The 14128-nt window shown below is 42.6% G+C and overlaps 1 protein-coding gene across 2 annotated transcripts in view; it reads left to right on the top strand.

Moving 5' to 3' along the window:
- Nucleotides 1-683: 683 nt before the first annotated feature.
- Nucleotides 684-14128, top strand: part of jag2b (jagged canonical Notch ligand 2b) — a 101446-nt gene continuing 88001 nt past the window's right edge. For both annotated transcript variants that reach the window (XM_055872482.1, XM_055872481.1), the window contains exons 1-2: nucleotides 684-993; nucleotides 1759-2079. In XM_055872482.1, the coding sequence (XP_055728457.1) occupies nucleotides 925-993; nucleotides 1759-2079 (390 nt within the window). In that variant the 5' untranslated portion in view covers nucleotides 684-924. The remainder of the gene's footprint in view (nucleotides 994-1758; nucleotides 2080-14128) is intronic.

Here is a 14128-nt window from a genome sequence, read left to right as displayed (position 1 = left end):
TATACTGCAAAAATTGAAGCACATTATCCACACTGGTAGCCTAATGCGCCGATATACGGAAGAGGGCGCTCTCAACTACATTAATTCAGCAAAGCCCACCGTCTGTGTGGGTCAATTTATGCTGTGATAAATCGATAAACTCGTTATTTTAGGCTATTTTAAAAACAGTAGGTAAAGCCCATGCTTAGAGTAAAGTTAAATCAATGTTGTGGGCTATTTGCCGAAAATTTTTATTCACACAGAAGACATTCATTCAACATTTGAAAAGGGAATTTAGATTCACAACAATTAGTCTAGTGCAAATAAATTGCATATTGCCCGTTGTAAATTGGCTGTGAGCGGCGGAATTAAGACGTAGTTCTACCCTGATAATACAATTGCAAACCTACAGCCAAAACCACGGTGGGCATATTATCCTGTATTTAGATATATTTCTCAAATGTTGTATTTAAATAACCTGTAACCTGATAGACATAGCCTATCACACACAATCGGTCTGTCTATGCGGCTTCTCAGTTCTCATTTACCCAAGCCATGTAATTCAAGGTTTTTGGAAATACTCCGCCCCCGGTGCCTTTGGTTGGCTCAGGGACGGCTCTTGCCAATTGCAAGCATTCGGATTTGTGAGTGGTTTGTTGAACTGCCAATCAAAAAGACTTCCTCAGGCGGGCTGTAGCTGGGAAACATATCAGTTGCTGTGGAGTGATTTGACGGAGGTTCTTGTGGCTGGACCATCACAACGCTGCGTCGGCTGCCTGCTACACACGCATGTAGGCTAATATTTCGGTGAATTTTGGAAATATACGGAGGAAAAAAGCACGCTGTGAATTTTGCATGTCAGGAGCGGAGAACTGTGTCGCCGGTCAACGGCTCTTTTCCGTTTTGGATCGCTTTTTCCCTATGATATACTAATTATTCGCAGGCATGTGGAATTGTACAAGGATTACGAATTGCCTCTCAATACTGTGCCTCCTATTGACGATATGGACGGAGGTAAGAGGGTTGTTGTCAAATATTACGCCAAATAAATGTTGATTTATAAACAATCGTTGTCAAAAGTTAGTGGGCGTGGGCCTATTTATTTGCCTATTCAGATATTAATCGATAATTAAATTACGCAGCCGTCAATTGAATCATGTGATCATGCATTGTAACCATGACGAGGTTGAAGTGTGAGGAATTGTTACTCTCCATTTTGCTGTCATGCACTTGTCATTTGGCTATATTTTAAATAGCCTAACGTTACATGTTCTAAGTTTCATTGCAGTTAATTGTTTCTAACGATATTAGCAAAGGATCCTCATGCATAGGCTACTACATAGATGCACTGCTAGCCAATGCATTTTCTTGGAAAGAAAGGCCTATTTTTGTAGGTTAATGACAGAACATGTTGTGCCAAAGGTAGGCTACATGAGTAAACACATTGTAAGATTATTGACCCAATTATCCCCCACCTATTAATTACTTGGTAAACAAGCTTATCAAACTCAGGGGATACTAACGTTATAAGGACACAACTGACGCATAAACCGACTAGCCAAAACGTGAAACGGAGCTTTACTTTAAACCTGACCCTAACTCGAACATAATTGTAATATATTCTGAAATTAAATATCGGTTTGGCCGTCAGGCGTGTCCTTACAGCCTTTCCAACAAATTCCCGGTGGTCGCGTGCACCACTATCGGTTTACGCACGCATATAGTAACCCGACCAAACACAGAATTTTCAGTAATTTTCTATTTTAATTTTATTTTTAGGTGTCCAAGTGCTCTGGCTATTTTGAGCTGCAACTGATTACTGTTCAGAATGTGAACGGTGAGTTGTCGGACGGGGAATGCTGCGACGGCACAAGGAACTCACAGGATCTGCGCTGTAGTCGGGACGAGTGTGATACTTACTTAAAAATTTGCTTAAAGGAGTACCAAACCGAGGTCCTAACCACTGGCTCTTGCACCTACGGAGTTGGATCTACACACGTTCTTGGTGGAAATATATTTTCTTTTAAGAACACGAAGAATAACCAAAACAAAATCAACGATGCTGGCAAGGTTCTTATCTCTTTTCAGTACGCATGGCCGGTAAGTGTACATCTTTCCTAATCAATCCACCACCATTTAATGTTTTAATAAGCCATAGTGTATTTTAGGATAATCCAATGTTTTATTGGATATTTGTCAGTGCCATACACAGTAGTATATGTCACTATCAGGCACTGGATAGGGTTCGTGTCGACGGGCTACATAATTTCCAAGGTAGCCTTTGCCACCGAAATACCATAGAGTTTATACGATTGTTATTCTAGACAAGAGTCATGATGCATTCGTGTGATTTGGGATGACTGCTGTAGCTCCCTGTTGCTTTCCTAGACCCGAATCCCCTTGGGTCCACGTCACAGCAGTAACCTCAATTGCAACGGCACTACACAAGGCTGGTGTCCCCTTCGATTATTATGTGGGTTCGTTATTCGGAGCGTCCGAGTGCACTAGTTTGTGACGAGCTCTTATTAAAACGAAATTACAGCTGCCTACAGGCAAGCGAGGCAGTGCATATAAGGTGACGTTCTTGATCCCGCTCTCTTTGCATAGAGCTCACGCAGCTTCCCCTGCTGTCTGAGTGGGTGGCAGGTGGCACCTTGGGCGCAATTGCGTGTGCCTCACCGTGTGTCTGTCTGTGTGCATACGGATTATGCAAGTGCATACTTATTTTCACCACTATGATAAGAAAACAGTTGTATTTGTAATGTAAAGGTGCATAGAGAATAGCAGTCTCAAATGAGCTTGTCTGCGGTTTCAGTAGGCCAATACCCCCCCGGCACATTTTATTAATTGGAAAATTAGGTTAATATTAGCATCCCTTACAAAACAAAACTTAATCTATTAAAAAGGGCAATTAACTCTCTCTGGCAATTCCCAGGCCTATCAGGATACTATATGTATTGCTCACTGTTTGCTGCAGACGAGAGCACAAGAAAAGGCGCGCCACTCGCTCACCATTAGGAAAATCATGTTCCATTTACTTATTTCCATATTTATCAGTCATGGAAATGAAAGGGCGGAGAACATGTTGGTTCACTATTTAAAAAGATGGAGAACAAGCTATAGGTTGAAACATATTTGAGTTTTGGTAGAGATGCAACCGAATAGTGCTAGCTAAAGCTACCTATTCCCCCCCCACCACAAACCTCACCACCACACGCAGATCTCAAATGTTTTTTTTTCTTATCCACTAACTTAATTCCCTCGTTTCCTTGATCATCCTGAGGGAGCTGAAAGGGATACATCTCAAGTCCCTATGCAACATGTATGCTTTACAACACAGGCAAAGAGACCTGTTCTAGTCCAGCTCCCCTGTCATTACCTTAAGTGCCCAGCAGCTGCTTCCGCGGACACCTCAATAGTCTCAAGTAGCTCTCTCTCGCTCCTCCCCTCCCTTGAAAACACAAGCTAGGTTCAACGAAACACTTGGAAGACGCCTCCTAGGTAGTTGCCCTCACAAGTATAGATTTGGACTGTCGGTGGTGTGGAAGCCACATTAGACTATTGATATGGGCCCAGTGCCCTACTATTCCAGTGGCAGATGTCACAGCTAGCTGGTCTATTCACTGCTGTGTGTTACAGGTTGCTCGCTGAAGCAACAAAGATAGTGTAGTGACTGTCAGCCGTGGCCAGATGTCCATTTGGAGCCTTGTTGCGGGCTGACGCACACACGGTCCATGATCTATGCCTGGCTTCTACTAGCCCATATAGCCTACCAGCAGTAGTTGATGAAGTTGCTCTTACTCACAGATCTTAGGTCAGCTTGGAGGGAGGGGTTCACTCTAGGGTGATGCACTGCATCAGCTATCAGATGGGGATACAATAGAACTAAGTTCTGTCACTTACTCAATTGATAAATGTTCTATCACCCCCTTTCTCTTTTTTCTCAATCTCTTCCCTTTTTACTTTATCAATTCCCCTATTCAATGAATTATCTTTCCCTCGATCTCTACTGTGAGAAAGGCTTCTGTTTGTCGATAGACTTCCCTGGGCCTGGCAGGGGAACAGTTGATCCAAGGCTAACCAGCAAGCACAGCCACACCTGATTGGGAGCTTGCCTGGGCCGTCGCCAGGCAACGGTTAGATAGGCCTTTAGTAAACAATGTGGCTCCCTCCCTCCCTCTCTCCTGCCCCCTATGGTGCTTTCAGTGGAGAAGGAGAGTTGTATATCCCAAATTTCACCCTATTCCCTATATAGTGCACTACCTTTGACCAGAGACACTTGTATGAGGCTCACCTGGGAAGCTAGGGTCCCAGCCACCATGTTGATTACACTACTGATTGTGCATTTAGCGAATTTAGAGAACAGATGGCTGCCTATTGGACTACAGTAAGGATGGAGTGTCTAGCTCATGTCCAAATGTGCTAAAATCATAATTTACGTTGGGTTGATGTGTAATAATGGTTGGTTTCAGAAGGGGTTGGAAAATGTCACTACTAGATCTGATTTACCTCTACGATGTGTGCAAGTCGCCTGAACCAAAATGCCCTATTTAACCAGGAAAAAGATCTAGGGTTTATAGGGCCGGCACAATCATGGAAAAAAAAAAAAATGTGTGGAACGAACATCTGACTGAAGACACGACGGCCGGCGTTCGTGTTGAGTCTGTTTCTGACGTAACATGGACTCTTCACCACATAAAACGTTGTACCTGTTGAAACAAGGAAGGTGTTGTAGAAAATCAGTCTTCCACAATTCAGCAGCACGTAGAAATAGAATGAATACAATGGGCTTGGAACCTCTAACCCTGGTAATTTGACTGGTAAACTTATGGGTACACTCGCAATGGCTGCCTGCAATTGTGATGCCATAATTTCCACGGTATGTACAATGTTGACATTATAATTAACTGATGTGGCTCATGCTATACACCGAGTCGATATTCACATAATGTATTCCCCTCGACCACACCCACAAATTGGGGACAACAAACATTCTTTCCCATTGACCCCTATTGTAAAAGAGCCAACTTCGTCGTACATTTTTAGTTATACAGAAATGACAAAACATGCCAAAAAAGCTGCTGTGTTTAGGGCTGATAGTCTGTTGGTCGACCGAGATTTGTTTAGACTAGCACTAGCACAAAAAAAAAGGACACCCGTCTGAGTGGACTAATCCATTGTGAAGGCCGTGGGGATGGGACAGTCATCACTCTTAAGACCTGCTCCTGAATTGTATATGGTTATTACATAAGAACAATGGTGCGACAGTAATAAAAATGATATTATGCAGTTTCTCCTGCATTGGATAGTGGTCACTGTCCACGGTTCTGAAACTCATCAGTGTGCTGTTGAAATTACTTTTCCTAGACCATGTTGCTATACTACAAAAGTATGTGGACACACCTTCAAATTAATGGGTTCGGCTATTTCAGCCACATCCATTGCTGACAGGTGTATACAATCGAGCACACAGCCATGCAATCTCCAGACAAACATTGGCAGTAGAATGGTCTGTACTGAAGAGCTCAGTGACTTTCAAAGTGGCACCGACATAGGATGCAACCTTTCCAACAAGTCACTTCGTCAAATGTCTGCCCTGTTGAGCTGTTCCCGTCAACTGTAAGCACTGTTATTGGGAAGTGGAAACGTCTAGGAGCAACAACGGCTCAGCCGAGAACTGATAGGCCACACAAGCTCACAGAACGGGACCGCTGAAGCGTGTAAAAATCGCCTGTCCTCGGCTGCAACACTCACTACCAAGTTCCAAACTGCCCCTGGAAGCAACGTCAGCACAATAACTGTTTGTCAGGAGCTTCACAAAATGGGTTTCCATGGCTAAGCAGCCGCACACAAGCCTAAGATCACCCTGCGCAATCCCAAGCGTTGGCTGGAGTGGTGGAAAGTTTGACGCCATTGGACTCCGGAGCAGTGGAAAGGCGTGCTCTGGAGTGATGAGTCACACTTCACCATCTGTCAGTCTGACGTATTCATCTGGATTTGGCGGATACCAGGAGAAGGGCTACCTGCCCCAATGCATAGTGCCAACTGAAGTTTGCTGGAGGAGGAATAATGGTCTGGGGCTGTTTTTCATGGTTCAGGCTAGGTCCCTTATTTCCAATAAAGTGAAATATTAACGCTACAGGATGCCATTGTAGATTCTGTGCTTCCAACTTTGTGACAACAGTTTGGGGAATGACTTTTCGTGTTTGAGGATGACAATGACCCCGTGGACAAAGCGAAGTCAATGCAGAAATGATTTGGTAGATCTGTGTGGAAGAACTTGACTGGCCTGCACAGAGCCCATCAACCCCATCAAACACCTTTGGAATGAATTGGAACGCTGACTGTGAGCCAGGCTTAATCGCCCAACATCAGTGCCCAACCTTACTAATGCAATTGAGGCTGATTGGAAGCAATGTTCCAACATCTAGTGGAACGCTTCCCCAGGAGTGGAGGCTGTTCTAGCATTAAAGGGGGATCATCTCCATATTAATGCCCATGATTTTGGAATGAGATGTTCGACGAGCAGGTGTCCACATCCTCTTGGCAATGACTTGTTTTAATTTATTTGTGTTTTTAATTTGGGTTGCACATTTTGAGGAATATTCAGAGGTGGGAATTAACGGGAACATATGGGAATTAGTAGTAATACCATTTCGATGTAGATGCTTTTGAATTGGATATATTTGTCATATGGAGACGAATATAAACCTTTTACTTTGTCATAAGTAGACATAATTGCAAATTATTTAATCCTTCCAATAGAAATAAAAAAAGCAATTAGTTATGAATTGAACTTTAATTGACTTTACTCTAAACATGGGATGATTTCACTGAACAACAAAATAAAGGGAATATTGAATGATCCATCGCATCTCCCAAAAACATATTCAACATACATCTGTAAAATGATAACCAAAGCTTTAGGTTCGAGACGATCTTCCTCTCATGCTTCTATGTCTTCTCCCTGGAGCTCCTTAATGTCTACCTCTTGAACATCAGACTGAGGCCTCATCTTCGCTGTCACTTTCCAACCTTGTTGCAGATGGTTTATTATTTGTCAGGCTCAAATTTGCCTGGCTGGCCACCAGTTTTTCAACCCGTGTGTGTGTTCCCAAACAAGGACCAGTTGTGATCTGAGGCGGCTGATGTTGGTGGTATTTGGAGGATGATGGAGGAAAGAGCTTCAGATCCACAAAGTCCCTTCCACCAGGTGGCTGCTGAGATATGTTGGCATGACTGCCATATTGCATCTCCATCCCAAAGCCCTTGCTTGGAAAGTGTACTTCTCTAGACTGCCAAGAATCTTGCCCCCATCCAGGGCAAGGTGGCGAGACACGGTAGTGATGACGCCATATGCCTTGTTGATCTCTGCACCAGCGAGGATGGTCCTGTCAGCATACTTGGGGTCCAACATGTATGCTGTGGCGTGTATGGGCTTCAGGCAGAGGTCCTCACACTTTTTGATGTATTTCAGAACTGCAGTTTCCTCTGCTTGGAGCAACAGTGAAGTGGGCAGGGCAGTTCAGATTTCTCCTCTTCTGAACATCAGACAGTTTGAGGGAGACAATGCCAATCTGTGCAATGGCTACTGCTATAGGTTTCAGGCTGCTTACCACTCTCCCAAAATACATCATCCAGGAGGATCCTCTTGATGGGACTGTCCATATCGGCAGACTGTGATATAGCCATTTCTTGGAGAGACTCCTTCCCCTCCAGGAGACTGTCAAGCATAATGACAACACCACCCCATAATGACAACGCTATTTGTAGCTGTATAGTCTGTTTGTACTTGTGATTGAAGAAAGCACTGTGCATGCAGAGGGTTGCAATTCTATTAAATGTGGGGATCGTTTAACCAAAATATGCCGTAAGTCCTACAATTGCTTTGTGTATCCCACAAAAAAAGGTTCACTGTTAGCTTATAACTTTAGCCAAAAATTCCCCAAATTCCCGGGCTTAACTTCCCATGGAAAGTTTCCGGAAATTTCCCAGAAGGTTTACGTCCCTTAGCAACCCTAGTTTTAATATATTATCTAAAAAATAAAAAATAAAGTTGGATATGCTCATACAGTTTTACCTTAGCGATTATTGGGTCTGACACTTTAACCAGCATATTGTTGTTGTATAACAATGCGGCAGAGGCAGCAACAGAATAAGGAGACGAGAAAAGAGCCCTTGCCTTAATTGTCTAAGAATAAGTGAGTAGATTGAAAACCAGTTTAATTAGGTCTATGATCAATAGCCGAACTGTTAAATGTGCCTGGCTTCATAAATCATCCATATACAGTATATCTACAGATCCTGCTTCTGTTGCTGGGTTGAATGTTTGTTTAATAGCAAACTGATTCCTTGAGCACCAAGCCTCAAGCAAACTCGTTGGATAAACAATTTCACAAATTCTGCTGTTAATCCTTTCTATGCTGTATTAAATGCTTTATGCTTTTTCTCATTAGAACAGCCTCTTTGGTATTATTTATAATTTAGTGTTTACACTGTTCCAAATTGTCAAATAATAACCTTTTTCTAGATCTCGTTATTCTTATGATCATCATTGTAATAAGTTAAGTCATTAGTAGGTTTAGTATAGCAGCCTTGTATAACCACCGTCAAGCTGTAGACCTAAGGGGACATCCTGTTTAGTCTTAATACCATAACTAATTTATGCCTATATTTCAATACTTTTATTTATGCTACTGTATCAATCATTCATTTCTTTGTCTTCACACAGCATACGATTCATTCATTATTTGAAATGCAATCAAGCGTTTTAGTTTTAAAATAAATCGACCCTTGAATAATTACCATAAACAATAAATGAAATGTTCCATTTTGGAAAATGCGTTCACAAATTAATGCGACTTAAGGTGATTTAATCATTTTAACAAAAAAAACAGAACAGACTCTCTGGTACGCATATTTAGTGTTTACATTGTTCCAAATGGTCAGAATTGTATATTGTAATCTAACAGCACTTGTTTGGCACACTTAATATGCATGCAGCCCTTTCTCCTTACCTTTTTAATTTTTCTTGATCTCCAGTATTTTCTGCAACTAGATCAATTTATTCCACACATCTGACTTCCTCTTTACCTCCTGAGCAACCAGTAGACATTCCCCATTTCGTCTTTCACATCCTCTGCATCCATTTTTGTTGTTACGGTGTTCAGAGTTTATAACCAATTTATTTGTTATGATATGCTATAGGTCAGGCCCTATTGGTCGTATGCATGCATGTGACGTGTCACACAAAGGGCAAAGTTTGAGAGAATACGGAATGTCTTCCTAAACAAATGAGTGATTTTGGTAACAACTTTTCAGACAAATGGCTGTAATATACGTTGCAGCTTCAGCAACAATGACAGTGCGATTAACACTGATGTTCTTTGGTGGTCTCTGCAACAGGGAGGAGAGCGAGACAATGGTTGCTAGTCACTTGCTTCCAGCAAGTCTGATCTTGGCCCGGCACAATCAAATCAATTGCGGTCGGACTCCTCTAGTCATTTGTGTCTTTAATTATTTAATCAAACAGTGCACTTAAAGCATCAGACAAGCTCAGTGCATATATTTGATGAAAACACATGTCTATATATGAAAAAATGTTTTTAAAAATAACGAACCTTTTGGTCGACCAAGATTTTTTCTTAGTCGCGGACAGCCCTAGTGTTGGTCAATGTACATGTAACGAGGTAAAAAAAAAATCCCGCCCTACGGTTCTCAATGCTCCTGATTTAGGGAAATGGAGCCTGTGAGAAGAGCCCTGTGGCTTCAGGCTATTCGGTGTGGGACACCAGATCCCCATATTTCCAAGTAGGCTAGACATAGATGTGTGTGTGGGGAAACCTTTCATCACTGGTAAGACGTTTAACTTGTTTAGTATAGTCTATTTGTAGCTGTATAGTCTGTTTGTTTACCAATATGCCTATCATACCGATTTTTATAACTAAAACGCTTTGGGGAGTGGGACTCAATCCATTTGCCATATTGTGCCATAAAATAAATATATTTTTAAGAATAGAGCACGCATGTGACAACTCAACAAGGTCAAATCCAATTCAACCTTATGAGGCGTATACTGTGTTTTTCTTCTCTATGCTTATGCTAGTCCCCAGATGTAATGTCAGTGGACGTCCAGACTCGGGGGCACGTTGTCGTGACGTTGCAGCAACGTTGTGCAGAGAGCTGTTGTTGATTTTGCCAGGAAGTTTGTCGACAGAAAGACCCGGAGAATCTATCTCTGGCTTTCTTTTTTCTCCTTTCCTCGACACAAACAAATCACTTTTTGTCTGCCAGCTCAAAGATTTTCACTCTTTCGACCCTGAGGCTGTGTGGGGCCTTTTGCAGCATCTTCCCTTGAAAGGGGAAGGAATAGACACACTTAAGAGGCTGCATTCTCCTCTCCCCGGCCATCAATGCACCCACCGGTCATGGGAGGAAGATATTTTTAGAAGTATGGCTGGGTGATATGACCAAAATTATCACAAATGGACAGTTTTACTTTTATTATAAGTTCTACATTTGCTTTGAGTAGTGCGTGACCCTAGGGTGGCAACACATGCATCCTAAGTGATTTCAATGGCTTTCTCCATTCTGATTTTGTTTTAGACGGTTCAATTTCAAACAAAAACATTTTGTTCAGCATTTCATTAGTTTCTGCGTTTCCACACTGCCATGTAGGGCTGTATGATATGGGCAGACAATCTAAGCCTTATTGTTCACCAAATGTTGCAATTGCGATTTGACTTGTGATTTAGAACAACACTTTGGAATCATGGAAATAGACTGATTATTCTAATTCTATAGTTAGAATATAATAGTCGGTGCTTTTTTGAAAGTGTTTGACATGACGACAAGTGAATGACAGGGTATGAATCAGTGTTGTTTCCTAGAACTTGAATCTTTGGCTACAAAGAATGTATTATATTAGCTACTTCATGTAGCTAACATTCATGCTTTGCGTATTCCTTTTTTGATTTAAAAGATACTATTGCACAAACATGCTGATTTAGGTCTATGCTATCACTGGTATTATCAGGCTGTATAGCTAATTACGTTTGCACTGACTCAGTACATTTATTAGCTAGCCTGCCAGCTAATTAGCATTAGCGGCTAACAAGATTTAGGCCCACTTGCTAAGAAAAGACAAACTAGCTGTTTGCAGATGTAAGAAACAAACTAATAGTGTAATTATACAATGCTAGTGGATTTAGCAAAGTGAAAACAGCATCGTTGTCATCAACATTGTTGCATTGACTGCGTATCACACAGCGTATCACATTTTAACAAACTAAACATTCTAAGACCGTTATATAGGATAAAGTAAAAACCGGATCAGTGCATCCCTAACTGTATAATACGGTATACCGCCCAGCCCTAAACCAAAGACACTCCGCCAATTAGCAAGGCCAAGTGCTCCAAAGGTGAACCATTTATGAAACGCCTTCCCAAGCTTCCCCCTGCTTTTTACACCATATCAGAGGTTCCCAAACTGGTTTCAACAGTTTTGTTTTTGTGAACCACCAGGTCAAGACCCCACAATATACCATTCATTAAACAAATCAGTGAGATTATTTGGGCATGCTAATTTTAGGGTACATTGACTTCTTCAATTGATCTTTGGTTAAATGTTATTGTTTTATTGTACATGACATTTTAGCTGATGCCGTTAACCAGAGTGACTTACGGGAGCAATTAGGGTCAAGTGCCTTGCTCAAGGTGCATTTCTGCAGATTTTTCAACTAGTCGGCTCAGAAATTCGTAGCTAGGTAAACACATCTAAAGCTTTGATTGCTGTCTCTGCTTGTCCATAAACTCTCTTTGGGCAAGATGGTGTGGGTCTCTCTCGTGCATATGTGTAGGTGTTTAGTCTGTGATTGCAGCAGGTAGCCTGTGTTTCTCTATTCAAACACAGGTCGCGTGGCCTCCTTTTTCTTCCTCGCTCTTAGAGTGCATCCAAATTGCACCCAATTTTCTTTTTTTTAATAGTGCACTACTTTTGACCAGAGCCCTTAAAGGGAATCTGTGGCTATTTGGGACGCAACTTGGTAAATTAGTTGCGTGCAGGTGCTGCGGTCCTCCTTACCTATGTAATTGAAATAATATTGGGCCTCAGCTCGAGGTGGCCTGGCTGCCGCATAAGCACACACTAGGCATGCAGCCTCTTGCACTAGCTCCAGGGTGAGTGTCCCCTATGTACAGATCTAGGACCAATCCTAACCTTTACCATTAATGGGGAAAATGCAAAACTGACCCAAGATCAGCGTCTGGGGGCAATTTCACCCTACTCTGCTGGGGCTCTGTCAGGAACTAGTGGCTAAACATGCTGATTTAGGCCTCGCGAGGCTGGTAAGGTAGGATGTATTTTGACCATGCTTGCTGCAAGTTTAGATAGCTGGCCACTAACCGAATGAGCAAATTAAGTTGTGGATGGATGAGCTTCTTCCCATTGGTCTGTTTTTGGTGCACACCTGACATTTTGCACGTTTGGATCTTTCTGAGTGTGAGCAAGGTAGGGCTGCTGCAGTACCTGGGAATGTGGGGCTGTGCAGAGATGTTAACAAAATAACTTGTAATGCCAGAATCCCACAATATACTTAATGTGCACGTCCATACTGCAGCGGCTGTAGCCTAGAGCAGGGATGGGCAACTTTGATGGGGGTGGGGGCCACAAAAACTAAACTCATCAGTGGCTCCATAGTGTATGTGTAGAAGGTGGAGAACACCAAAATGGGACTGTACTATCATAATTTCCAAAGCACGTTCTCTATCCCCTCCTCCCCGGCTTGTGGGATGGCTGCTTTATCTGGTGCGCCCCAGGTGCAGTATGGGAGATGTAGACCAGCTTGGCTGCTCCTCTGACGACAGGCAGGCCGAGATGTGCTATTGACCTGGCTATGAAGGGTGGTACTGTTTTAGCTTAGTTTTTAGAGCGTTGCACTTGCAACTTCAATATCGTGGGTTTGATTCCCGCTGGTGCCCACCCATACGGGAAATGTATGCTTGCACTGTCGCTTTGGAGAAGTCTGTTAAATGGCTTATTATATACTAAACAAAAATATAAACACGTAGTGTTGGTTTCATGAGCTAAAATAATAGATCCCATTTTCTATGTGCACAATAAGCAAATTTCTGTTTGTGCACAAATTAGTTTACATCCCTGTTAGTGAGCATTTCTCCTTTGCCAAGATAATCCATCCACCTGACAGGTGTGGCATATCAATAAGCTTATTAAACAGCATGAACAATACACAGGTGCACCTTGTGTAGCTGTAGCCAGAGATTTGAATGTTCCTTTCTCTACCATAAGCTGCCTCCAACGTCGTCCTCATCAGGGTCTTGACCTGACTGCAGTTTGGCTTCGTAACCGACTTCAGTGGGCAAATGCTGACCTTCGATGGCCTCTGGCATACTGGACAAGTGGGCTCTTCATGGATGAATCCCGATTTCAACTGTACTGGGCAGATGGCAGACAACGTGCATGGCGTTTGTGTGGGCGAGCGGTTTGCTGATGTCAACATTGAACAGAGTGCCCCATGGTGAGGTTATGGTATTGGCAGGCATAAACTATGGACAAGGAACACGATTGCATTTTATCAATGGCAATTTTAATGGACAGATACCGTGACGGGACCTTGTCGCCCATTGTCGTGCCATTCATCCACCCCCATTACCTCCTGTTTTAGCATGATAAAATACGGCCCCGTGTTGCAAGGATCTGAACACAATTCCTGGGAGCTGAAAATGTTCCAGTTTTTCATGGCGTGCATACTCACCAGATATGTCACCCATTGATGCTCTGGATTGACGTGCACGACAGCGTGTTCCAGCCAATATCCAGAGACTTCACACAGCCATTAAAGAGGAGTGGGACATCATTCCACAGGCCACAATCAACAGCCTGATCAACTCTATGCAAAGATGTTGCGATGCATGAGGCAGATGGTGGCCACACCAGATACTGACTGGCTTTCTGATCCATTTTATTACAATTTACTTAGTTCTTTATATGAACCTTAGCTCAAATCTTTGAAATTGTTGCATTTTAATATTTTTGTTCAGTGTATTAGGTTGGTTGGGAACAGCTGATGGTTAAGGTGGGCTGCATCACAACCCATGGCTAACCAGTGCACTCCATAATCAGACATTCTCC

Source organism: Salvelinus fontinalis, chromosome 20 (assembly GCF_029448725.1).
Source record: "Salvelinus fontinalis isolate EN_2023a chromosome 20, ASM2944872v1, whole genome shotgun sequence".
Lineage (NCBI taxonomy): Eukaryota > Metazoa > Chordata > Actinopteri > Salmoniformes > Salmonidae > Salvelinus > Salvelinus fontinalis.
This window is presented reverse-complemented; position numbering and strand designations above follow the sequence as displayed.